Source organism: Papilio polytes, unplaced genomic scaffold (genome assembly GCF_000836215.1).
Source record: "Papilio polytes unplaced genomic scaffold, Ppol_1.0 DF823923.1, whole genome shotgun sequence".
In the NCBI taxonomy this organism is placed as follows: domain Eukaryota; kingdom Metazoa; phylum Arthropoda; class Insecta; order Lepidoptera; family Papilionidae; genus Papilio; species Papilio polytes.
Window position 1 is genome coordinate 2,269,816 of NW_013525281.1, and position 26,405 is coordinate 2,296,220.

Below are 26,405 nucleotides of genomic sequence, written 5' to 3' on the forward strand. Positions count from 1 at the left end.
TGCTTATCTATGCCAAATTTTATCCAGATAGGTTCAGCCGTTTAGGGTATAAACTCTAACAAACATCTATCCATCCATCCATCTAAGCTTTCATATTTAATTATTGTTTTTTACTTATTGAATGTTATAAATATTTAACTATATCGGTTGTGTTTTTTCTACTTTCCTCATTTATCAGTCGATTAAATTTTATGCGACATAAAATTTGATTTGCCTTACTTTATATACTGAAAAACTCAATCTTTTCAATATTTCATTAACATATTAATTCCAGACTGACTGCGTTCCCGCGCTGGATGCGGAACACGTGTCTGCCGTGTCCGCCGCAGCGCATCGCGGAGGCCACCGGCAACGAGTACTACGTGTTCTCTTTCTTTGAGGATGTACTGCGCGTCGCCTCCATCAACGACATCACGCTGCTGCTGCAGGACACCATGTACCGTCTTACACAGGACATACAGGCCTATATACAGAAGTAACTATCTCTTTACTAACATCAACATCGTCCTTATCCTACTCCCGTAGTGACGCAACAGGTTTTTGTCCTCCACATAACTCTATCATACGTCATCTCAGTCATCACTCCCTTCTTGATCATGCCACCTTTCACGCAATCCATCCATCTCTTTCTACGTCTACCTCTACCTAGGTATAAGTAATAATACTTCACTTATACCATTTCCCGCGCTTTCGTTATCGAGATCCGTTAAGCAGTTTTTTAGATACGCAGAACTAACATCCTTCTAATTCATACAACTTTCGCATTTATAATATTAGTATGATTTACTTAAATCGCGCAATGGTAACATATTAAGTCTGTGGTGTATGAAATAAAAGACGTGCGTAGTCCAAGATATATAATCTGACTAAATACAATTGACTAATATTGACAGGGTATAATCATATAAGTCGTGTTATAATTATTGCGTATACCTACATTACAATATCTCAAAAAAGGGACTACTTTATCATAGTAATGACTTAATCCAGAATAAGACAGTTACTTAAATGATGTGAGTTTACTGTGACATTTCTAGATGGCATAAATACCAACATCTCTGGGCTTTCGACAAACATCTGTCGTGTGAGAAATACACGCAGAAGACCGACCAGATAAACAAGTACGACGAGAAGTTCTTCTTCTTCGAGGATATAATCGCGGACTTGAACGAGCACGTGAAGTTCGTGGACGTGGGCGCGATTCGCGTCAACCTGCGCCCTATCATCAAGCAGATACAGACGCACTCGCAGGACTGGAAGAATATACTGGGACAGTGTCTTGCCTCGAAGACCAGAATGAGCATGTACGACCTTAAGAATCAAATTGAGGTAACGTATAGTTTTAATAACTTTTTACATCACAAAACTCTAGTATAAGTTTTTTATTTGCCTTTTAACTAAACAAAATCAACTTAACACGCAACAATAAACGCTAAACCTCAATGGTTTTTCATGTCTATATTTTCCCAAAAATCAGTAAAAATATAGTATTGTTACTTTTATGATTTAAAAGTTAACTGCCATCTTACTTCTTACTAATCTTACTATCTTACTAATATTATAAATGCGAAAGTTTAGATGGATGGATGGATGGATGAATGGATGGATGGATGGATGTATGTTTGTTAGCGTTTGTAGCCTAAACGGCTAAACGGATCTCCATGAAATTTGGCATAGGTTTAGAACATAGTCTGGAAGAACACATAGGCTACTTTTTATCCCGGGAATAGTTACGGTTCCCGTGAGATTCATTAAGTTAGTTTTTTAATGTTTACTCGATCATTCTGCAACGGTTCAACATATCTTATTGAAATTTGGCACAGATATAAAACAAAGTCTGGAGTACACATGGGATAAGCTTCATCCCCGATAAATGTCCGCTTCCCGAGGGATACGTAGCTTTTTGTAATTTATATAGTTCGTATGTTTTCTAATACAATTAAGACTTCGTATGTTCCATTTAATTAAAATTTGTGATACCTAATAGGTTTCTAGATGTCAAGTGTAATGTTAGATTCAATTTTCAGTCTCTCCGTATGACAATGAATATGAACATAAAAGGATTGGAGGACTTCAAACTGGTGATGGCGACCATCACCCACGTGCAGGCCATGACCATCACCGCGGAGGTGAAGTACCGGGGTATGCAGGAGATATTCCACATGCTGAGGCAGCACGGCATCGAGGTATGCAACTAAGTACTAGCGAAATGTCGGTATAAAATCTCTTTCACCTAAAGAGATTAAAAGAGACTTGAAATACTTTTCACATTATTTCACTAGCACCTTTTTTTTGGTGTCTGGGGTGAAATCTCCAAAAGATACCCTGCCTTCTGGGGGAAAGGCAGGGTTATGTAGGATTTCACCTACTAAAACCCCCTCGGTGGCCATCCTCTAGTGACATTAACGAAGGTTCCGAGATCTCTAAGAAACACACCGGAACCTTCGGCACTCAAACTCTCCCTGTGGCTCCACGATGTTACGGCAACAAAGGACTCTAGGTTACCGTCTTCCTGGGATCGTTTTGATAGTCTAGTCACTAGCACTAGCTGGTGTCCTATAGTCAAAATCACAAACATACAAATAATTCAAACACTGAGAAGCGTTTTGGCGTCAAAGACTTTGAGATATTACGGTACAAAGAAGTTACCGGTGAAAAAATGTTTTTTCCCATGTCTAGAGTATATATTTCTTAAATGTCTGTTTTCCCCCATCAAAGAATGTTTGAAGAAGACGAATTATGAGTATTTGTGTCCTTAATGTAATTAAAAAGATAGAAAGAGATTAAATCTTAAATTCTCATTTAATCTGATAGGTTGCAGATGATGATCTCCTTTTTGCTAAAAATCTGGAATCATCTTGGGGTTCGTTGTACCAGTCGTCCTTGTTCCGCGGCAACACTCTCGAACAGACCAAGGAGAAGTTCTCAAAGTTGAACGTCGCAGAGATATCGAAGTTCCTCAAAGAGCTTGATGATTTTGTTGAAAAGTTTGATAGTGAAGGACCCGGGACTATAGGTGAAGATATGGACAGAGGTCTTTTATTAATGGAGGTAGGCGTTTTTTCGTATATTTTATTTTTCCCTATTTATTGAAGACTCGGAGTTTCTTAAGCGCTTAAGATACTAGTAATAGTAGTAATTAAATAATTAATTAAGTAGTAATAAAGTAATACTAGTAATTAAATTAAAAACGCGATTATTTCTCTAAAAGATAAGTGAAGAGTTGTAAGTAGTTATTATAAAATTGAAATTTACGACGATGCCAATGTCGGTTGCATTGTCTAAAAGTAATCAACAGCAATGTTTAAGCATTATATGACTTCAATTTAAGTATACATGATTGTGTATATTTAAATCAGGAATATACGAAGTATTTCGATGAGCTAGAATCGCGGAAGAAAAATCTCCAAGCTGCGGAACAACTCTTCGACAATCCTCTAGCCGATTTCTCGAACTTCAATCGTGCTAAATCTGATTTCAATGCTATGGAGTTGATATACAAGATATATAAAGCACAGAAGTACGCGCGGGAGATCTGGGCTAGGACTCTATGGGTTAATCTAAACCCACAAGCACTTGTCGATGGCATAGAGCAGTTCTTCAAAGAGTATCGGTAAGTTAACATATTGTGTATGATTTTAGTAAAAATACCTTAAATCAAAGGCAAACAAAAAGAATTCAATTCTTTTTCTCGCGATTAATTTGAGATTTTTTTTGTAAAGCAAACTACCAAAAGCGACTCGATCTACTCCTGTGGGTTTGATGCTAGATCTTAAAATGAAACAGTTTAAGGGTGTAGTTCCACTGATGGTGTCGCTAAAGAATGAAGCGATGCGGGAACGGCACTGGAAAGAACTGATGCACAAAACTGGTGAGTATTTAGTCACAAATTTAAAAACTCTTCCTTTTTAATTTACAATATTAAAATGTAATCCTTTTTCGATGGTATTTTATCTCCAATATTAATATCTAAAATAATTTAAGATACTTATGAAAATGTTTCATGCTAAATTCAGGTCAGGACTTCGACATGTCCCCGGATCGTTTCACTCTAGAGAACATGTTCGCTATGGAACTTCACAAATACCAGGATGTGGCTGAGGAGATCGTCAACCACGCTATAAAAGTTTGTTATCCTTTACACTACTATGGACTCGCAAGTACCAGTTACTGTTTACACTATGCCAGTTGATTACCAGTCCAGTTATAGTGCCACTGACCAACTGTACTGGCCAAGTGAGAACTGCGTAAAAAAATATTTAAGAAAGATGATTTGAAACTTCGGACACGCAACCCGTACTATTCAGCTATAGGAACTTTAGCTTCTCTTCAAAGTTAGACAGCTTGAATAGATTGGTAGCTTAACAAACATTTAGTGAGCTGGTGCTAAATCTAGCTTGTAATGGTAGGAGCTGGCTATCGAGCGCGGCGTGAAAGAGGTTCAGGACACGTGGGCTAACATAATGTTCACGGTGTCGCGGCACTCTGCGCGCGGGGAGGACCGCGGGTACACGCTCAACCCCTGCGATGAGATCGTCGTCAAACTGGACGATGATGCCATGACGTTGCAGGGAATGGCCGCATCGCAGTCAGTACTTTAACGGCAATATTCATTAACTAATTCATTTATAGAATGTCTTAACCAAAATTATGGTCAGAGAGTAACTTCGTTAACTTCTTGATTAAGATTTTCAGTCAACATTTTATGATTAGTTATGAAACAAAGTCTATTTTTTTAGTACTATTATTAAAAACTTTCTAAAGCTGGAATTAGTTGTCTATAACGTTTTTTTTCTTGAAATCTACTAAATATTCAGTTTATAGTTTATACCATATGCCGTTATTTCAATTCATAAGTTACAATACTGACGAAATAAACTAAAATATAATGAACATTGTTAAACTTTCTATATAGGTTTATAGGTCCGTTCCTAACAGTGGTGCAGACGTGGGAGCGCCGCCTGTCGCTGATCTCGGAGATAATAGAGGAGTGGCTGGCCACGCAGCGCAAGTGGCTCTACTTGGAGGGCATCTTTGTAGGCGGAGACATCCGCACGCAGCTGCCCGAGGAGGCTAAGAAGTTTGATGACATTGACAGAGCCTTTAGAAAAGTAAGAAACTGCAATACTCAGTATCTCTTATAATGAACATGCTGACAGTCTATTTTGAGGTCTTCTCTGATCGTTTCACTTCGTATTTTTCTGTAACTAATATTATATATGCGAAAGCTTAGATGGATGGATATTTGTTAAAATTCGTAGCCTTAACGGCTGAACGATCTCGATGAAATTTGGCATAGGCGCAGAGGAGAGTCTGAAAAACACGTTGGCTACTTACTCACTTTAGTTTTTTTAATTGCACCCAGAAGGAGTCTAGGGCGACATCTAGTATAGTCATAATTATAGTTACGGTCAGTGGAGTTTCTTTTAAAAATTGTCTGTTTTTTGTTAACAGATTATGTTGGACACCGCAAAGCGCTTAAACGTCGTCGACTGCTGCATGATAAGCGGGAGATTAGAAGAGTTTGTCAACTTGGGACTGGGACTGCAGAAGTAAGTTTAATTTTACTTATATGATAAATGCAATAGTTTGTTTGGATGGATGTTTGTTAGAGTTTGTAGCCTAAGATGCTGAACGTATCTCGGTGTTATTTGGCTTAGATGTAGATGATAGTCTAGAACACCTAGGCTACGTACTTTTGTATTTTTAAATGCACACTGATAAAGTCGCGGGAAAAAGCTAGTATTAGATATGTCCAATTAATTTATTCACTTTTTAAATTAATTATTATTAATTATATTTGCAGATGTCAGAAGTCTTTGAATGATTACTTGGATTCGAAAAGACGTATATTTCCAAGATTCTTCTTCATCTCGACTGATGAGCTGCTTTCGATCCTCGGCAGCAGTGAGTGCAGCTGTGTTCAGGAGCATATGATCAAGGTAAATTCATCTTAAGGCTTGAGCTACGCGTTTCCATTAACAAGCTTTACTTATTGTAATGTAACAACATGCACAAAAACGTATAATGTCATCCTTTTTCTTAGTTATGAAAAAGACAGAGATAGCAATGTATTTGATTCCAGATGTTCGATAATATTCGCGCTTTGGAGTTGTATGTCGACCACAGCAATCGACCCGTCGCCTCTAAAATGATATCTGCTGAAGGAGAGGTGATGTTCTATACATATTGTAATTTTAAATAGTCATACATACAATTTCTTTAATTATAATTCAAAAAAGAAAGAAGATACACTTTACTAATATTTATGTATTAACTTTGCTATTTAGACGTATGGCTCGCTCTTTTGACACATCTTACTTCTTACTAATATTATAAATGCGAAAGTTTAGATGGATGGATGGATGTTTGTAACTTAAATGACTGATCGGATCTCGATGAAATTCGGCATAGTGAATAGTCTAGAAGAACACTAGGCTACTCACTTTTGTTTTTTTTTTTAATTTCACGCGGACGGAGTCATGGCCTAAGTTAGTTTTATGTTAAAGAAATATGTAATATGTTTAAGATAATGGATTTCCGCTACATCGTGTACACGGAGGGCAGAGTGGAGGACTGGATGAACCTGGTCCTCAACGAGATGCGCAGGACTAACAAATTCATCACCAAGAAGGCGATATTCTACTACGGGAAAAATTGGAACGTACCCAGGTTTGTTATAATTGATGTTATAATAAACGAAAGAGACAACAAACCTTACTAATATTATAAATGCGAAAGTTTGTATGGATGTTTGTTAGATTTTTTGTAAACGGTTGGACGGATCTCTATGGAATTTGGCATAGATGTGGAGGATAGTCTAGAAGAACACTTCTACATTTATTTTCTTAATTCGACGTGGACGGAGTCGCGGGCGAAAGCTAGTAATACTCTTTAGTCTTTAGCTTTATTTCTATTAACAGATTTAATGCCAAATTATTCAATTATGACCCTTTGTCTACTTCTGACCATGACTTGAACAGAAGTGATCTGACGTCAGATGTCTTGTAACGCGAATTGCAACTTGATCAGGACGGAGTGGATAATGGAGTACCAAGGTATGGTGTGCCTGGCGGCCAACGGCGTCTGGTGGACGGCGGAGACGGAGGAGACGTTTTATCGCATACGGAAAGGCAACAAGCGCGCCATGAAAGAACATCTCGCGCAGCAGAACCAACAACTAGATGGACTGGTTGTTAAAGTCAGACAAGGTGTGTACTGCGATATTGGAAATGTACATATAGAGAATGGAAATGTCCATACAAAAGATAATTCTAACATTTCATCATTATTTACTTGCCCTTGTCAATATAGTATGTGCCACTCTTCCATACATCTCTATCAGCCGTCATATCTGAAATCACTCCCTTATCTCTCCTCTTAAACAAAATCCATCCATACTTTTTTCGGTCTTCTTCTTAATATAACTAAAAGAAACCAATCTATAAATTTCTAGGGAAGACTACAAATTGTTTTTTATATTTATTTTACTTGGACCATTCAGATTTGTCGTCAAACGACCGTCTAAAGTTCCGCACAATCACGACCATTGACGTGCACGCGCGGGACATCATCGAGGGCTTCGTGCGGGACAACGTGACGGAAGCGACTGCTTTTCAGTGGGAGAGCCAGCTCAGGTTCTACTGGCTCAAGCGAGATGACAACCTCTGGATACGACAGTGCACCGGTCAATCGATATCTTGTTTTTTGTTTACACAAAGAGATTAAAAAATATAGAGAAGGCATAGTTGACACTTTACTTGAGACATTTTTTCATTGATTATTAATGTTATCTATTTTTAGATCCTTACAACCATTTGTTATATTTAATTGTTTATATTTTATTTTATAACACTGCTTAGTTTATTTATAACAAAAAAGAAGCTTATTAAAATTTTGTAAAATGTTTTATTACAAGTCAATAAAAGAACATGAGGTGGCACTAAACTTGAATGATATAGTACCTTTTAGGAAAGTAGTGTAAAATTTTGTTCAGTATGCCTTGTCTATATATTTTAATGTCTTTGTTTTAAGTCTTTGATGTAGAGAGTAATGTTAGGCCTTTATTTTGTCTTATTTTACAGGTTTGTTCGAATACGGATATGAATATATGGGTTTGAACGGTCGACTTGTGATAACGCCACTAACAGATCGCATATACCTCACCATAACACAAGCTCTCACCATGCAGCTGGGAGGCGCACCCGCAGGTATGGTACACACAGAATGATCGACAAGTTAAAAATTAGAAGAAATTGATGAATACAATTTGTAAGATAGATGGCGCTGTTCTCAACTAACGAATATTACTGGTTTGATATAAATATAATATACCCGCATTTTTACGGCGAAAGAAAATATCGTGATGCAATCTGCACATATTGGCGAAGAAATTCAAAGACATTTATGAAGTCAACCAATCCGCACTTGGGCAGCGTGGTTGACTACAGCCTAGTCACCCTAACTTAGGGTAGACTCCGAGCCCCGCGGTGGGGACGTATAGCGAACTAGTGATGGTGATGGTAATATAAATAGCGGTTCATGTTCAAACTCTTATTACATGCTAAGGTCCTGCCGGCACCGGTAAGACGGAGACGACAAAAGACCTGGCGAAGGCGCTGGGGCTGCTGTGCGTGGTGACGAACTGCGGCGAGGGTATGGACTTCCGCGCGGTGGGGCAGATCCTGGCCGGCCTCTGCCAGTGCGGCGCCTGGGGCTGCTTCGACGAGTTCAACAGGATAGATATATCCGTGCTCTCCGTCATATCCACACAGCTGCAGTGTATACGAAGTGCTTTACTTATGAAGCTGAAAAGATTTACAGTGAGTGTATTCAAAATATTTTATCGTCCCTGCAAAATAAAAAAAAATGCTATATGTTACTCACTGATTACGTAGATTTTTAATGGTAAAAGAATTTTTAAAATCGGACTAGTAGTTTTTTAGTTATTTCAAAACATACAAATCTTCTCTCTTTATACTTTTAGTATAGACTAGCTAGCTACTGCGAGTCCTTCCCCGTTAAATTAAAGAAAAATAACCTCTGTGCTTTCTCAGACTATGTTCTACATCTGTGTCGAATTTCAACAAGGTCCGATAAGCCGTTGTAGTGAAACGTAGTAACAAACATCCATACATCTATCTAAACTTTCGCGTACCATACAAGAAGTAAGATTTCCGTTTTATTTGTATTTTTTATTTTTGTTTTCAGTTTGAAGGTCAAGAGATAGCTATGGACAGCAAGGTGGGCATCTTCATAACGATGAACCCGGGGTACGCGGGCCGCACCGAGCTGCCGGAGTCAGTGAAGGCGCTCTTCCGACCAGTTGTCTGCATCTTACCAGACCTTGAGATGATCTGCCAGATATCTCTTTTCTCTGATGGATTTCTTACAGCTAAGGTAAGCTGTTCTATGTCTATTCACTTACTGTATCCCTATTATTATCTATAACCGCATGAAATGATAAAAACTTAGTTATATTGTTTACATTGAGTACATATAAATACATAAATGACGACAAAGGCCATTGACATTGAATAAAAATAACCGTCGCCATGGCAACCTCGCTTCCTTGATGTTACCTTGTACTTTATTGTCCCTTTCCCACATGAATGTTTTTTTTCCAATTGATTAACCCCCCACCCCTTTGTATAGCGTGAAAATGTATTACCTAAAACTTGACGTAAATGTAGGGCTTTTTATTAAAGAAGGAATTATTCAAAAATATACTTTGATTGCTGACATCCTACGCCACGAAGTAATGTGTGTTTACGCTTGTATTATATTAGTATAGATATATAGATTAGGGATCCGCGAAGTTGAAGATGTCTGAGCTTGTGGTATGTTGTGTTGTGTTGAGGTGCTGGCTAAGAAGATGACGGTGCTGTACAAGGTGGCGCGCGAGCAGCTGTCGAAGCAGTCGCACTACGACTGGGGGCTGCGCGCGCTGACGGCGGTGCTGCGCATGGCGGGCAAGCTGCGCCGCGACTCGCCCGGCCTCAGCGAGATCATGGTGCTCATGAGAGCGCTCAGGTATTACATGAAAAGTTCATCATCTCCCCTACCTTATCCTACTCCTAACGTCGGCGCTCCGGGTTTTCGTCCTCCAAATAACTCTATCATCATGTCACCTTTCATTTATAACATGAAAGTTACTGTTTTAAAATGCATAGTTTCACAATTAACTAAATAAAACTAGCTTAATGGCTAGTCGCTAAGCATACTAATATGCTAATATTATAAATGCGAAACGTTAGATGGATGCATGCTTGTCAGAGTTTGTTGCCTAAACGGTTGAACGGCGTCCGATAAAATTTGGCTTAAATGTAGAGGATAGTCTGGAAGAAGACATAGTCTACTTGCATTTGTTTTTTTTAGTTCCGCGCGGACGGAGTCGCGTGCGAAAGCTATTTTATATATTTTTACGCATTTTCTAAAATATGTTGCGATAACATAGATTTGAATATATTAAATGAGCTGACTTTTTTAATGTAAGACGGTAACTTGACTGACTTAATGAACAGATTGATTAAATACTCGGAAAGAATGGTACCAAGAGCACCTTAAAGTGACGTTCATGTATACGTAAATTTATAAATGAAGAAGACGCAAGAGGGGTATATTAATACAAATGGTGGTCTATAGTCTCTGGCTAGTTGGCGTAAATTATGTTGTTGATAAACTAGAACGGCACTGTTCTCAATTATTCAAAACTGATTCCCTTTATCATTAAGTGACCATGTTGCCTTGCTAGAAAATTGTATTGACTTTTGTGTGTTTTCGTATGACAGAGATATGAACCACCCGAAGTTCGTGTTCGAGGACGTGCCGCTGTTCCTGGGTCTGATCAAGGACCTGTTCCCGGGGCTGGAGTGTCCGCGCGTCGGCTACCCCGACTTCAACGCCGCCGTCACTGTGGTGCTCGAGCGAGGAGGATACATCGTCATGCCGCATCAGGTGAAATTGCACAATTAAATGTATGAATTTATCTCAAATTTTATATAGTTGTTTATTTAGAATAATAATCTGAATTTCATGCGGGTGAAACGGTACTTCCCGAAATTATAAAAACTTAATTTTTTTGTTATATTTGTGTAAGGGTCTTTTATTAAAAAAAACAGCGCTATTCAAAAATGTAATGTGATTGCTGACATCCTACATAAGTAAGAACTGTGTTTAAGCTTTATTATATTAGTATATCATAGATTAATTTATGGCTCAAAGGAGCATCTTGTCTATGAAATGGTTACTTCTATAAGGTGGACAAAGTGGTGCAGCTGTACGAGACGATGATGACGCGGCACTGCTCCATGCTGGTGGGGCCGACGGGCGGCGGCAAGACCGTCATACTCGACACCCTCGTCAAAGCGCAGACGGACCTCGGCACGCCCACCAAGCTCACCGTAGTCAATCCTAAGGTTACCATTTTGTTCAGTGCTACTGCACTGCAACGGGGAACCCTTCGCACCTCATTCGTCCCTCGTGGGCCTGCACACCGCGCTGCAATTAGTCGCGCTGAGAACGACATCTCGGAAACACGGACCTCTTACTTTTTTCATATGTTATACAATAAACAGTTTGCCAGCAATACAGTCTTATTTTACTTTAGCCAAGAAAATACAGGCCATTCGACATTGGTCCTTCGAGTCGGACGAAGTGAGAAGAGTTCCCCTCCGTGCGGCTTCCCCGTTGCAGTACAGTAGCACTGAACACATTTCAACCGTATTATTGTGTCTTTTAAAATCATACTAATGTCATAAATGTGTATGTTTGAAGGGAAGGATGTTTGTGGTATAGATATAGAGGATAGTCTAAAGAACACATAGGCTAGTTACTTTTGTTTTTTTTTTTAATTTCACGCGACCGGAGTCGTGGACGAAAGCTAGTATTATGTGAAAATAAGAAAAGGTTATTAGATATTAGGGACGCTTTTTTCGTTGAATACAAAGGAAAGTTACGAATATAGATTTGTATTTGATATGTTTGTGACAGGCTTGTTCAGTGATCGAGTTGTACGGCATTCTTGATCCAGTGACCAGAGACTGGACGGATGGACTCTATTCGAAAATATTTCGCGAAATGAACAGGTGAGTAATGTAAGAATTAATGTTCTGACCACTTTATGGTACGATTTTACAATAATATAATAAATACCTGCAGGCGAATGTTAAATAAGAAATGTATTTTTAATCATGTTCTTATTTTTTGTCACTATTCACACAGGGGGCGTAGCTCAAATGGTAGAGCGCTCGCTTAGCATGCGAGAGGTACCGGGATCGATACCCGGCGCCTCCAAATCTTTATTTTTATATTATATCTTCTATACTAATTTTGTAAAGAGGAAAGCGTAAAAAATTGTATTTTTGTATGTATTGAAATAAATCAAAAACTACTGGGCCAATTTTAAAATTTATTTCACCGTTACAAAGCTAATTTATCTGTGAGTAACAGAGGCTGTAGTTTTTATTGTTTTTCTTAATTTGACGCGAGCGAAGTCGCGAGCAATATAAAATATATTAGAAAGTATTGTTGTATATAGGCCGGCAGAAAAAGACGAGCGTCGGTATTCCTTGTTCGACGGCGACGTGGATGCGCTGTGGATAGAGAACATGAACTCTGTGATGGATGACAACCGGCTGCTGACGTTGGCCAACGGCGAGCGCATCCGCCTCGCGCCGTACTGCTCACTGCTCTTTGAAGTCGGCGACCTCAACTACGCCTCTCCGGCCACCGTCTCCCGCGCAGGCATGGTCTTCGTCGACCCCAAGAACTTGGGATATGTGCCCTACTGGGAGAGGTATGACTATAAAAAAAAACAGAACATACAACTTACCTATACAAAACTTAAAATAAATCAAAACAAAGTCTTATTTAACTAACCCCTGCTTTTGGAAAACCTGTACAGTCGGGGAATCTGATGATTTTCCTTACAAGTTGCAATTATTTGAACATTTTGAAACGGGAACATAAAACCAATACAACGAAGCTTATGTCTGTACGAAAAAAAAACTTGATAGTGTTACGTAGTTTCATTTTATTATTATCCTTTCGATTGTACTCACTGCTATCTATTTAGTTATTTGTAGGAAGGGAGTTTGTCAATTTGCATTGAATAAAGCAATTTTTCATGAAATGGAACACCGCGGGTTTCTGCGACTATACATGTCAGGTTTATTTACCAATGCCGGTGCGTCAGGTGGCTTCGTGGGCGGAGTAACGACGAGGAGCGCGAGCAGCTGGCGGGGCTGTTCGAGCACTATGTGCCGGGGGCCATCAATTACATAGTCTTCGGTCTCTTCGGCCTGCAGCAGCAAACGCCGCTCGCCACCATCGTGCCGCAGACACCGCTAAATCTGGTATCATTATACAAAGGCTAATACACTATACCATTATGCTTCGTCCAAGGTGCGATAAAAAAATAACTATTTAAAATAAAATAAAATGAAATACTGTTTATGGCCAATAAAAATAGAAAAAACACAACAAAACAAAATTTACAGAAATAATTAATGAATTAAAAAAGTTTACACATTTTGTCGAATGTATTGTTTCTGTCGTTTTTTCCTCCTTCGTGATGACTTTATCTTCTTCGTCCTTGTCAGGTGGTACAACTGTGCTACATGATTAGCGGACTTCTACCAAACACTGAAGTTAACGAAGAGATCGACAGGACTGTCGTCGAATGCGTCTTCATGGTGGTATGTATCTGATCTCATATTCACTGTTATATTTAAAAAAAAAACGTAAAATAATTGAAGAATCGTGGATGAAGGATCTGGTCTATTCTAATTCTGTTTCGATCCCGGTACCTCTCGCATGCTAAGCGAGCGCTCTACCATCTGAGCTACGCCCCCTGTGTTTGCTTACTCGAAAAGCCAAAAGTATTAAGACAAAGTAAAATTATTGTAGCAACACACCATCAAACAAAATGTCGTCAACCCTCTCATTCTTATTAAAAAATCTGAGATAGCAATATGTTTTTGTACTTGTATTGAAACAGTGAAAACATAGAATTACATTCTCCTTGCGTAAAACGAGTGCGTGCTTAAACTGGGGCACTGCTGAGTTGACATTCACCGAGCAGCACGCCTCGGGCGATACCGCACTGTTACGCATATACTTTCATTGAACTTCCTTGTAACTGGTTTATACACTGATCACGTATTAAAAACATTTCTAACTATAACGAGTGATGTTTTATTAGATGTTTAAACCGTTGCTATAATAAACATCAAGTATGTCAGTTATTGGAAATAGTTGACTAAAATATTGCATAGTGGGATAATTAAATGGAAAAACTTCCCCTTAATTCGTCGTTTATTTGACGACGAATTCTTTACTTTCAACCTTCCCTTCCTTCCTTCAACCTTCCTTCCTTCCAACCTTCCCTAAGTAATTATCGTTTTGCTATGTTCAACATAATTCACATTCACAACATAGTTCACAACTAGCGTTCATAGGCGATTTCCATCCCCCTCTTCTAGCTTGCCTAGTTCTCTAACCTTGCAAACTACATTTGCTTTTTTATATGAATGGATGGTATGTCAAAATTACTCAATTACATGCCCTGGTTACTGACCTCAGCATAAACGTAACTGTGGCGAAAGTATCAATGTTTGATTTTGTACGCATAAGAACTTCAATTCATTTTATTCTTACATAGGGGGCGTAGCTCAGATGGTAGAGCGCTCGCTTAGCATGCGAGAGGTACCGGGATCGATACCCGGCGCCTCCAAATCTTTATTTTTATGTTTTATATTTTACAGTAAGGTCCAGTTTGCACTATGATGTTAATTTATAAGCATTCTTTCACACGGGGGCGTAGCTCAGATGGTAGAGCGCTCGCTTAGCATGCGAGAGGTACCGGGATCGATACCCGGCGCCTCCAGGTTTTTCATATTTTTTTCTACAAAATTTTAGATACTTAGTAAAATGACTTTGTCCACAGTCAATGTACAACAGCTTGGGTGCGTGTATAGTGGATGATGGAAGGTTTGATTTCGATGGATACGTCAAGAAGGCCTGTCCGATGATGTTGGTCGAAGATAGTCTTGAGAAAAAGGCTACGACAAGTAAGATTATTTTATTAAAACGAAAAACAACGGGCATGGTATTGAAAAAGGTATTGTTTTTGAAATCAGGCTTTATATTATGTCCATATATACTATACCAATATTGTAAAGAGAAAAGATTTGTATTTTTGGATTTACATGTACGAGTATGTGAATAACTCAAAAACTACAGGGCCGCTTACAAAAATAAAAAGCTACGTTATCAGTCTGTTCTTTAATTTCACGCGGACGAAGTCGCGAGTAACAGCGAGTGTAAAATAAATTGTCTAAACAGAACATTTCCCGATGGGTTTTCCGTCGCTATACGATTACTGCTTGGAGCTTACGACGAAAACTTGGGAGGCGTGGGAGTGGCTGGTGCCGGAGTACGTACACGACCGGGAGATGAAGTTCCCCAACATCCTGGTGCCCACAGTGGACACCTTGCGGCTCACTTGGCTCATTAAAATTATGGAGAGCGTAAGTATATCGTGATCATTGCAATTACCCACACAGTTCTGTAATCTGGATCGATACGGGATTTGAAAGGGTTGATGACCCCTAGGTTCTCAAAGGAACCCATAGGCTGTACTATGTAAAAACACAAATGTCATACAGAGGGCTTACCTTGAATATTCGTAACAACGTTTTCGTAACATTGTCGACAATTTTCGTATTAGATTTATGCAACGCCACTATCAATAAACCTTATACAATGTTGATTACGTTACGAACACGTTCTCGTAACTGTCTGGGAAATATTCGTGATGGAACCACACGACGATTTGTTCATTTTAGTAATAATGCTGATGTTTTATATTAAAGGAAAATATAACCCTAAATATATGTAAATTGCTTTGCAGGTGGAACGTCCAGTTCTGTTAGTAGGCGAAACTGGAACTTCGAAGACCGCCATTATCACCAATTATCTGCACGGCTTGCCCGCAGATAAATACGTAAGCATATTCTGTAATCTACGAACATATGTAGATTTTGACGATAAGTCAATACTTTGTAATCTAAATTATTTATTACTGGTATTAACTGGCCATTTATTTTATTTTGTAGAAAAAATAAAAATTGGATTTTATGTGTTTTAATATACTGCTTGTTTGTTTACGTTAGTGAATGTAGTTACACAATACGTCTCATGTGTTTAAATACAATTGAAAGTCGATGTCTTAATGACCTTTTAAACAGTTTTTGATTGAGTTGTAGTATTTTTTCTTATACTTTCACACAGGGGGCGTAGCTCAGATGGTAGAGCGCTCGCTTAGCATGCGAGAGGTACCGGGATCGATACCCGGCGCCTCCAAAAGATATTTTTTATACTGAAAAAAAAAATGTTTTTGTCTATTTGAAAAAAAAAAACAATTTCTTTATTCAAATCATGAAATTGTCTTTATTTATTACTACATTTTTTTTATTACAACGCTCTAGATTGTTCAACAAATGAATTTCTCATCGCGCACATCCTCAATGGACGTGCAACGCAACTTGGAATCGGTAGTAGAGAAACGTACGAAGGACACCTTCGGCCCTCCTGTGGGCAAAAAGATGTTGGTCTTTATGGACGATATGAATATGCCTATTGTAAGTTTTAAACCGTAGACACACACTTCTTTGTTGCCTAACATGTCAGCAATTACAGCATATTTTTGATTTTTTTTAATAAAAAGCCCTACATTTACGTCGCGCATAAGGCTATATGTTTTCACGCCTTTAAACTTAGGGGGTAAATATTTTGGATAAAAACCCTAATGTGGGAAAGAGACTATAAGTTGCTGCCAACATTAAGGTAGCAAGATTGCCAAGGTTTGTCATGTCGTCATTTTGACATTTGCAATTGATAATTTGACAAATGTAAATAATAAAATAAAGTTTTCATAATTATCATGCGGATGAAGCCTAGTGATCTTATAAAGCTTATCAAGTCTTTAAATATATAAACGTCGGAAAAGTTTCTCTGACATTGAAGTAATTACTACAGTATTACGAATTACCTGTAGTTTGCTTCTTCGTCTGCGAGGAATTAAATATACGTATATATGTATATCATATTATACTCAGTGATAACTTAGGTATATATTGGTGAAAGAATTTTTAAAATCGGCCCAGTAGTTTGAGTTATTTCAATACACACAAAATGACAAATTATTCCTCTTTATAATAATAAGTACAGATTTATTGGCGTATTTCTCTTTCAAGTAGTTAAAAAGTAATTTTATTGATATTGGCGCCATTTTTAGGTGGATACTTACGGCACTCAGCAGCCGATAGCGCTGTTAAAGCTGTTATTCGAGAGGAAAGGCTTCTACGATCGCGGCAAGGATCTTAATTGGAAGAATCTCAAAGACATCGGCTTCCTCGCCTCTATGGGCAAAGCTGGCGGCGGCAGGAACGATGTAACTATTTTTGTTTGACACTTTAATTAAAAAAAATGTTTTATGGGAAAATGTAAATCTTACTTACTAATATTATAAATGTGAAAGTTAATATGGATGGCTGTTTGTTACTACATATCTTCAAATCGACTCAACTGATCCCTTCTGCAATTGGGAATAGACATAGAACGCATCGATTATTAATTTATGAGTGGTTTTTAAATCTAATAACATTATGATTAAAAATGCGAAAGTTTAGATGGATGTTTGTAGCCTAAACGACTGACCGGATCTCGATGAAATTTGGCATAGTTGTAGAAGATAGTCTGAAAGAGTACATAGGCACATAGGCTACTTACTTTTGTTTTTATTTAATATCATGCGGACGGAGTCGCGGGCTAAAGCTAATACCAAAATAAACAATTTTTTTCTTCAATTCCGCGCGGTTGTAGTCGCAAACGATAGCTAGTAATGTTATATTTGTTTAACAGGTGGACCCTCGCTTTATCTCGATGTTCTCAGTATACAACTTGCAGTTCCCGTCCGAGAGCACCTTACAGCACATCTACGTGTCCATACTCTCCGGACACTTTGAGATATTTGTTGATGAGGTCAAAGATATCGTGGAGAAAATTGTGCAAATGACTCTCGATTTATACAAGGTTACTTAAAATTATATTTGCTGACAGAACGGTAATGTTAAGAGTTCAATTCATAAGATTATGCCAAAAGCTTTCTTTTATAATCTTAGATACTTGAAGGTTGTACTGTGTAGGCTGTAATGAAAGGAGTTTATTTGTAATTTTTAACACAGGGGGCGTAGCTCAGATGGTAGAGCGCTCGCTTAGCATGCGAGAGGTACCGGGATCGATACCCGGCGCCTCCAAATCTTTATTTTTATATCTTCTATACTATTTTTTGTAAAAAAAAAACTACTGGGTCTACTAAAATTTTACGTGTATAAAGTCGTAAGCAACAACTAGTTATTTATATTTTGATATTTTTTATTATAGTATAGTTATAAGCCAAACGAAAAATTTATGACAACTAAAACAAACAAGTATTAAATATGAAACTACTCAATGAGAATAATCTGTCGCTTTTTAGAATAACTTAATTCTGTGTTATTCAGCATTAAGTTTTAATAACAAAGTATATATGTAGATAATAATAGTGGAGCTGCCGCCGACGCCGGCCAAGTTCCACTACATCTTCAACTTGCGCGACCTCTCCCGTATCGCGGCCGGGCTCTGCCTCACGCGGCCGCCGCTCTTCTCCGAGCCGCGCACCGTGCTGCGCTGCTGGCGCAACGAGTTCACACGCGTCATCTGCGACCGCCTCATCAGCACAGAGGTACCCACCGTCTTCAAACACATCCTACCACCTACTTCCTACCACTTCCTACCGTCTCCTACCACTTCCTACCACTTCCTACCGTCTCCTACCACTTCGTACAACCTCCTACCGTCTCCTACACCTTCCTACCACCTCCTACCATTTTCTACCACTGAGCACATATACATATCTTCGATACTCTACGCGCTTGGCTTTGCAATATACTTTTATGTCACGTTATACTGACAACAATCATTATGCCATTGATATGTACAGTCGCGGAAATCCGCTGCGTTTTATATATGGAAAATTGCCCTGTTCATTGTAACGAGAGAAAATCCGCCTCTTCCTAATTACTAAGTAATTAGATAGCAGTGAGTCCAAACGAAGAGATAATAACAAAAAGAAATTAGCCGTGTATCACTAACTGACTTTTCGTATAGACACATTAATAAGCTACACTGTATGGGTTTTTGTTCCGCGTCTCAAAATGTTCAAACGATTGTAGCTTTTAAGGTCATCGCCAGTTTCCCCAACTGTACCCACAGATGAATAACTGCGCTACTCATAGTGATTAAATCTCTAAAAGTCGCGCTTAATAGAGATTTCCTTTCAGACATAACCACTAAGCACTGACATCTAACTAGTTTGAATATAGCAGCAATCTAAATTAACATGAATCTTAATATTGAAAGTCTTGCAAATTAAATAACGATAACAGGAGAACGAGCTGATGCGGTCGTATGTTCAAGAACACATCGTGAAGTACTTCCCGGAGGCGGAGCCTGTCGTGCTAGAGGAGATCGTCGTGCCCGAAGAGGAAGAACGGCATCCCGAAGAAGAGGAAGAAGATGGTAACGTCACTGATATACTGTCGTCACCGAGAGTTTCTGGAATTAATAAACTTTGTTCTCACATTTAGAGAGGATGCTGAGATAAATATTTTTCACTAAAAGTTATTTCTAAATTAAAAATATAGAAGGGATCATTGAGAAAATGTATTTGGCATTCCATCACATTTTACGTTAAATAAACAATCGTTTTATTTAATGTTTTAAAAAACTTTTCTTGTAGAATTCATGACAGATAAGCCTGCTAAATCCGATGCGGTACCCGAGGAGACTGAGGCTATGGAGGATGAACAGGAAGAGCAAGAGCATATGTTAACGGTAACTTCATAATTGTGTCTAATTACTACATGACTACAACATGAGATAGAGGAAAACGAAAGGTATCTTCTGTGATCAGAATGCCGAAATCGTTGTGGTCACTAAATTGTATGTTAGCTGGAGGAGTACGTGCTGCGGGACCCGCTGCTGTTCGGCGACTACCGCAATGCGCTGGACGAGGAGGAGATCCGCTACTACGAGGACCTGCTCGACTACGAGGCTGTCTACTTCTTGTTCCAGGAGGTACGTCTACTTACAGATTATAGAGAGAGTACGGTGTGTGTGAGAGAGAAAGACAGGGTGCGAGAGAGAAAATGTTTTAGGTGCTGGTGGCCTTAGGATAGCGATATTGTTTTTAACTTTTCTCATCTTCTTGATCACTTGTTTATCAGGAATCATTTTAGCAAGAACTTTTTGAGTATTAAGCCGTGAATTTCAACTATATAAATAAGTATGTTATTGTTAAATATGTACTCCATCATTTATATAATCAAAAAGTGTGAGAGAGATGTCAATATTTTTGTCGTAAGTGCTAAGAGAGTTGAACCTCGCTGGTATAGGCTAGTTGTGTGATGTAGATACTAGAGGAGTACAGCGAGCGCGTGGGCAAGATGTCGGTGGTGCTGTTCGAGGACTGCCTGGAGCACCTGACGCGCACGCACCGCGTGCTGCGCATGGAGCGCGGACACGTCATGCTGGTCGGCGTCGGCGGCTCCGGCAAGAAGTCCATCTGCCGCCTCGCCGCCTTCGCTGCAGGTACCTATACCACTAACTACCCATAAACCTGCACCATAGAGAGAGTTGTTTAGTCTGTAGTACATGTGTACTAACATGTGTTAGGATTGGTGAACGCCAATGAGCCTGGCATGAAACTCCCGTTTCTGATGGTGCCGCAAGGAATTATTCATCTATAAAAAAATCTACCCATAAACCTTCTTACCTTCATTCGTGGTCAAACGCTGGTTTATAACACAATATAAGAAGTTAAAAACCGCCAACAGATGCGGGGCTAAGGACCTCAATCTTTCTATTAATATGTTAATCTTATTTTTACTGTAATAAAGTCAACCCTAAAAATACTAGGGTTCCTAAAAAATAGAATTAACAAGAAGTAGATAAGAACGAAGACATGAGAATGATTGCAGGTTGCGAAGTGTTTGAGATCGTGATAACTCGCAGCTACAACGAGAACACGTTCAAAGACGACATGAAGCGGCTCTACAACCAGCTCGGCGTGGACGGCAAGCCCACCGTCTTCCTCTTCACAGCGGCACAGGTATTACTTTTGTTATTTAGACTTTTTTGTAATGATTTGACATTTTCATGTTTGATTATATTGTCATAAATCTCGTATAGATATTGGAAGAGGGGTTCCTGGAGTTCATCAACAACATCCTGATGATCGGCATGATCCCCGCTTTGTTCGGCGACGACGAGAAGGACGCCATCATCAACGCGCTGCGCAACGAGAGCAACGACGCCGGCTATGGCGTCGGCAAGTCAGTACACACATGTCTTTCGAAACTACACATAATATACGTACCAAAGTTAACGCACTGTCTTAATTAATATTGTTTAAAATGTATTGAACTCATTTTTTATGTATTGAAATAACCCAAAAACTACTGGACTGATTTCAAAAGATTTTACACCATTTATAAGCTACGTTATGAGTCACATAGGCTATATTTTATAGTCTTGTATAAATTCACGTGGACAAAGTCGCGAGTGTTTAATAATTCGGAGTGCGGCAGTTAGCATTTCACCTTTTATTGAGATCGTTTTTAGGCATTTATATTGTTTGTGTTTATAGGGACGCGGTGTGGAGCTACTTCTGCAGCAAGTGCCTGCAGAACCTGCACGTGCTGCTGTCGATGTCCCCGAGCGGTGACGTGCTGCGCAACCGCTGCCGCAGCTTCCCCGGCCTCGTCAACAACACCACCATCGACTGGCAGTTCCCCTGGCCCAAGCAGGCGCTGCTCGCCGTCGCCAATGTCTTCCTAGCTGACGTACGTTCTGAATAAAATTTGTTTATTAAAAAAAAATTTTGGACATTAAAAATTTTAGAAATTAAAGGTACCAACGAAAACTATGTTATTCTGTGAAAACATAACTTTCAAATCGTGAAATCATTTTTGAAATCGGCCTAGTAGTTTTTGAGTTATTTCAATAAATATAAAAATAGAAATCTTTCCTCTTTATAATATTACTATAGATTTAGCTTACTTTATTGATATACATATCAATCTTAACAGCCTACTGGTGGATACTGGTCTACCCATGTTCCATTTCTAATTTTTGTGCCTTGCACTTTTTCTTTTCTCTGCATTGAACCTCTACATACTGAGTACTGCTAAGTTCTCGAACAAGTTTTATTTGTGCTAATATCAAATGTCACATACAGGTGCAGAAGATCCCGGACGAGTTCCGCAGCATCATAGTGGAGCACGTGGTGCACGTGCACCTCTCCGTGGCCGTGTACTCGGCGGAGTTCCTCGCGCGCCTGCGCAGGAACAACTACGTCACGCCCAAGCACTACATGGACTTCCTCACCAGCTACATCGCGCTGCTCGGAGAGAAGGACGCCTTCATCGTCGCACAGGTCACCCCACTTATGAACCTTACAATTCTTATTATTTACAAAAATTGCGTTGAATTAACAAAAAGATATGTGTAAGCCTATGTGTTTTTTCAGACTATCCTCTACATCTATTCCAAATTTAATCGATATCCGTTCAGCAGTTTAGGCTACAATCAATATTAATAAGATTGTATCAGGACATTTAATGTTTATTTCGTCAGTTTCGCGTCTGTTATTATTTTTGTTCGAAACTTGCATTGAACGACAACGCTTTCTTGGTTGTAGTGCGAACGTCTAAAAGGCGGACTGCTGAAGATAGAGGAAGCCAACGTTCAGCTAGAGGATCTAAACGCAAAGCTAGCCGTGCAGAAAGTCATCGTCGCAGAGCAGACGCACGAGTGTGAGATACTGCTCAAGGAGATATCAACTGGTAAGTCTTGCTCATCTTTAACCGTTTTGGAGCCTTTAGCGAACTCAGAACAGAAATGAGGAAGTTTGATGTATGCTAGCGACGGAGGCGGCAGTGGGCAAGCAGCAGGTGGCGGCGGAGAAGAGCGCGGAGATCTCGCAGCAGAGCGAGGTGATCGCGGAGGAGAAGGCGGAGGCGGAGGAGGCGCTGTCGGCGGCGCTGCCGGCGCTGGAGGCCGCGCGCCTCGCGCTCGCAGACCTCGACAAGAACGACATCACTGAGATCCGCTCCTTCGCCACCCCGCCAGAGGCTGTGCAGGTAACCCATTAACAGTGTCTACATAGATAGCTGTGCAAATTATTGTAATTTGGTAAAATGGCGTAATAAACGTGACAACTAACATATTCCTTGCAAATAAATAAAAAGTAAAAAAGTGTTGTTCCCTTTGTCTTGTCTATATATTTCTAAAATATCTTTGTAGTCTAGGTAGACTTTGTGGGTTTGAACATTGAATTGAATTGTGCCCCTGGGTCAGGTTGTGTGCGAATGTGTCGTGATCATTCGAGGCATCAAGGATGTAAGCTGGAAGGGCGCCAAGGGCATGATGGCGGACCCCAACTTCTTGCGCAACCTGCAGGAAATGAACTGCGACCTGATCACTCAGGCGCAGGTGAAGGCCGTCAAGGCACACATGAAAAAGAGCAAGAAACTCGACACTATGCAGCAAATTAGTAAAGCTGGGTAAGCATTTATTATAAACTTCACTATAACCTCGTATTTCATATTTATTCAGCTATTTTAATAACATGAACTAAATTTTACAATGTGCAGGTATGGTCTATTGAAGTTTGTAATAGCCGTGCTGGGTTACTGCGCTGTCTACAAGGAAGTTAAACCGAAGAAGGACAAAGTGGAAGCTCTCGAAAAGGAGTACACGGAAGCCGTGAATTATTTAGCCTCATTGAACAGAGAGATCGACCGACTGCAAAGGACATTGGACGGTCTGAATAATAGATATGAAACTGCGATGTTGAGAAGACAGGAGTTGCAAGAGGAGACCGATATAATGATGAGGCGATTGGTGGCAGCAGATAAGCTGATGTCGGGTCTGTCCAGTGAACAGAAGCGATGGACGGAGGACTTGGCGGCGCTGTACGTGGAACAATCTAGATTGATCGGCAACTGCCTACTTGCGGCGTCCTTTCTGAGTTATTCCGGTCCGTTCTCTTTCTCCTTCCGAGAAACGATGATCTACGAGGATTGGCTCGGTGACGTCAAGGAGCGAGGCATTCCTCTCACGGAGCCCTTCACTATTGAACGGAATTTAACCAATGAAGTGGAGATTAGTGGGTACGATCTAGTTTCATTGTTTTAGGTTGTTTTATATAGTTTTTTTGTTGCGATAATATAGAATGTAACTTTTTGTTATAGTTGGAATTCGGAGGGTTTGCCTCCTGATGAGCTGTCGGTACAGAACGGCATACTGACGACGCGCGCGTCCCGATTCCCACTCTGTATTGACCCACAGACTCAAGCGCTTACCTGGATCAAAAGAAAAGAAGCTAAAAATAACTTAAAGGTAAAGATACAAAGGCAACCAAAATTTGACAAAAATGAAGAATATGATCATTTTAACAGTATTCATAGTATATGGCTCGAAGGATCAAAATGTATTTCGTAAAAAGATTTAGAAATAAACTTATTTTTAACGGAGTCATGTGTATTGGTAAAATATGTACAGAAAAAAACATAGAAAATGCAATGACATTGACAATGTGTTCTAATTTTAAATAATTTAAATTCTTCCTTTTTTCTAATGGCTTGAGACCTAAAAACAAGTAAAAACTCCTTGAACAACAGTCGTCTCTGATATTTTTTAGATTCTGTCATTTAACGACCCACAATTCGTGAGGCATTTGGAGATGGCAATCAAGTACGGTATACCGGTGTTGTTCCAAGATGTCAACGAATACATAGATCCAGTGGTCGATAATGTTCTGGAGAAAAATATTAAAGGTAAAATGAAAGTATTTTTTTAATGATATAGGGAATTTGTTTTAACCGTCTTCCAAAAGGAGGTGGTTCTCAATTCGTCTGTCTTTTTTCCTTTTTATGTATTTGTGTTACCGTATATCTCAACACCCGGTTGTTCAATTTATTATTAATTATTATTTTCCACGTTTGTCATTCTGTCAGTGGAGGGCGGGCGTACGTTCGTGATGCTGGGCAGCACGGAGGTGGACTACGACCCCAACTTCCGTCTGTACCTGACCACGAAGCTCGCCAACCCGCAGTTCAACCCCGCAGCCTACGCCAAGGCGGTCGTCATCAACTACACTGTGACAGTGCAGGTACTTACATATATATAAATAAACAACAAAACTATATGTTTGTCTTAAACAAAATCATATTTTGTATTGGTGGCATAGAGTCACCAGGGTAATTTTTTCTCTTCATATATCTTGCCAATTATCAACAGCGTTAAAATTCCAACACTCATTAATCTAGATACGAATTATTTGAGTAATGCATTTTTTTGTTCTTTAATTTACATTCTAGGGCTTAGAAGACCAGCTCCTCAGCGTCGTAGTACGCGCAGAGAGATCGGACTTAGAAGAACAGCGTGAAAGTCTTATAATGGAGACGAGTGCCAACAAGAGTCTTCTGTCAGGTCTGGAGGACTCTCTGTTGAGAGAGCTGGCTACATCCACAGGCAATATGCTGGATAATGTAGAACTAGTCGACACCTTGGAGAATACCAAGGCCAAAGCAGCTGAGGTAAATTTGAATACCAAATGATTAGTTAAACGATTCTGAGTGACAGTTTTTTTTTTATAAGTTATTTTCGATGCAATGATGCGTTGCTTTTTAGGTAATGGAGAAATTGCAACTAGCAGAAATAACAACACAAGACATTGAGAAACTTCGAGATGGATACAGGCCTGTGGCGAAACGCGGCTCTATTCTCTTCTTCGTTTTGTCAGACATGGCTGTCGTCAACTCTATGTACCAGTATTCACTTTCCTCTTATCTTGATGTAAGTCAATTTTAACATTACTATAAAGCAAGCAGTTTAATATTTCATAGGAAACGCTCTTAAAAATAACGTCGGTTATGGTTTGATTATATTCTATTATCTATACAAAAGTTATTTAATTTTTTTTTTGTTTTTTTCGTATGTATTGCAATAACTTAAAAACTACTGGGCTGATTTTAAAAATTCTTTCAGCATTAAAATCTACGTAATTAGTGAGTAACATAAGCTGAGTTTTTATTATTATTTAACTTTACGCAGGTGAAGCCGCAAGTAACAGCTAGTTTGTTAATGTAAATAAAAAAACTTTCAGGTATTTTCGTTTTCGCTTAGAAAAGCCATGCCAAATGTGATCCTCGCGAAACGTTTGAAGAACATTATTGATATGCTCACCAAAAATGTATATGACTATGGATGCACTGGTATGTATGCCATTTTGTCTA

The 26,405-nt window shown here is 39.3% G+C and overlaps 1 protein-coding gene and 5 non-coding genes across 6 annotated transcripts in view; all 6 read left to right on the forward strand.

Moving 5' to 3' along the window:
* The window catches only part of LOC106102371 (dynein heavy chain 10, axonemal), a 47,549-nt gene that overhangs the window by 13,975 nt on the left and 7,169 nt on the right, over positions 1–26,405 (forward strand). The window contains exons 28-77 of the mRNA XM_013281823.1: positions 275–475; positions 1,038–1,329; positions 2,028–2,186; positions 2,815–3,051; positions 3,360–3,613; positions 3,723–3,871; positions 4,017–4,126; positions 4,410–4,588; positions 4,916–5,111; positions 5,455–5,552; positions 5,807–5,942; positions 6,086–6,172; positions 6,530–6,672; positions 7,033–7,211; positions 7,505–7,687; positions 8,085–8,210; positions 8,569–8,822; positions 9,211–9,399; positions 9,860–10,032; positions 10,791–10,956; positions 11,259–11,417; positions 11,992–12,086; positions 12,539–12,796; positions 13,196–13,355; positions 13,602–13,697; positions 14,948–15,071; positions 15,346–15,530; positions 15,914–16,006; positions 16,491–16,643; positions 17,300–17,455; positions 17,926–18,096; positions 18,599–18,787; positions 19,491–19,623; positions 19,844–19,938; positions 20,056–20,181; positions 20,517–20,694; positions 21,084–21,214; positions 21,295–21,437; positions 21,752–21,947; positions 22,343–22,540; positions 22,805–22,949; positions 23,029–23,246; positions 23,464–23,669; positions 23,760–24,278; positions 24,360–24,507; positions 24,809–24,944; positions 25,125–25,279; positions 25,488–25,706; positions 25,801–25,965; positions 26,276–26,384. Of these exons, the coding sequence (XP_013137277.1) occupies positions 275–475; positions 1,038–1,329; positions 2,028–2,186; positions 2,815–3,051; positions 3,360–3,613; positions 3,723–3,871; positions 4,017–4,126; positions 4,410–4,588; positions 4,916–5,111; positions 5,455–5,552; positions 5,807–5,942; positions 6,086–6,172; positions 6,530–6,672; positions 7,033–7,211; positions 7,505–7,687; positions 8,085–8,210; positions 8,569–8,822; positions 9,211–9,399; positions 9,860–10,032; positions 10,791–10,956; positions 11,259–11,417; positions 11,992–12,086; positions 12,539–12,796; positions 13,196–13,355; positions 13,602–13,697; positions 14,948–15,071; positions 15,346–15,530; positions 15,914–16,006; positions 16,491–16,643; positions 17,300–17,455; positions 17,926–18,096; positions 18,599–18,787; positions 19,491–19,623; positions 19,844–19,938; positions 20,056–20,181; positions 20,517–20,694; positions 21,084–21,214; positions 21,295–21,437; positions 21,752–21,947; positions 22,343–22,540; positions 22,805–22,949; positions 23,029–23,246; positions 23,464–23,669; positions 23,760–24,278; positions 24,360–24,507; positions 24,809–24,944; positions 25,125–25,279; positions 25,488–25,706; positions 25,801–25,965; positions 26,276–26,384 (8,570 nt within the window). The remainder of the gene's footprint in view (positions 1–274; positions 476–1,037; positions 1,330–2,027; positions 2,187–2,814; positions 3,052–3,359; positions 3,614–3,722; positions 3,872–4,016; positions 4,127–4,409; positions 4,589–4,915; positions 5,112–5,454; positions 5,553–5,806; positions 5,943–6,085; positions 6,173–6,529; positions 6,673–7,032; positions 7,212–7,504; positions 7,688–8,084; positions 8,211–8,568; positions 8,823–9,210; positions 9,400–9,859; positions 10,033–10,790; positions 10,957–11,258; positions 11,418–11,991; positions 12,087–12,538; positions 12,797–13,195; positions 13,356–13,601; positions 13,698–14,947; positions 15,072–15,345; positions 15,531–15,913; positions 16,007–16,490; positions 16,644–17,299; positions 17,456–17,925; positions 18,097–18,598; positions 18,788–19,490; positions 19,624–19,843; positions 19,939–20,055; positions 20,182–20,516; positions 20,695–21,083; positions 21,215–21,294; positions 21,438–21,751; positions 21,948–22,342; positions 22,541–22,804; positions 22,950–23,028; positions 23,247–23,463; positions 23,670–23,759; positions 24,279–24,359; positions 24,508–24,808; positions 24,945–25,124; positions 25,280–25,487; positions 25,707–25,800; positions 25,966–26,275; positions 26,385–26,405) is intronic.
* On the forward strand, positions 12,222–12,294 carry Trnaa-agc. Its single transcript has one exon. It is a non-coding gene; the product is annotated as a tRNA-Ala (tRNA).
* On the forward strand, positions 14,662–14,734 carry Trnaa-agc. The gene has a single exon. It is a non-coding gene; the product is annotated as a tRNA-Ala (tRNA).
* On the forward strand, positions 14,815–14,887 carry Trnaa-agc. Its single transcript has one exon. It is a non-coding gene; the product is annotated as a tRNA-Ala (tRNA).
* Trnaa-agc lies at positions 16,293–16,365 on the forward strand. Its single transcript has one exon. It is a non-coding gene; the product is annotated as a tRNA-Ala (tRNA).
* Positions 18,248–18,320, forward strand: Trnaa-agc. The gene has a single exon. It is a non-coding gene; the product is annotated as a tRNA-Ala (tRNA).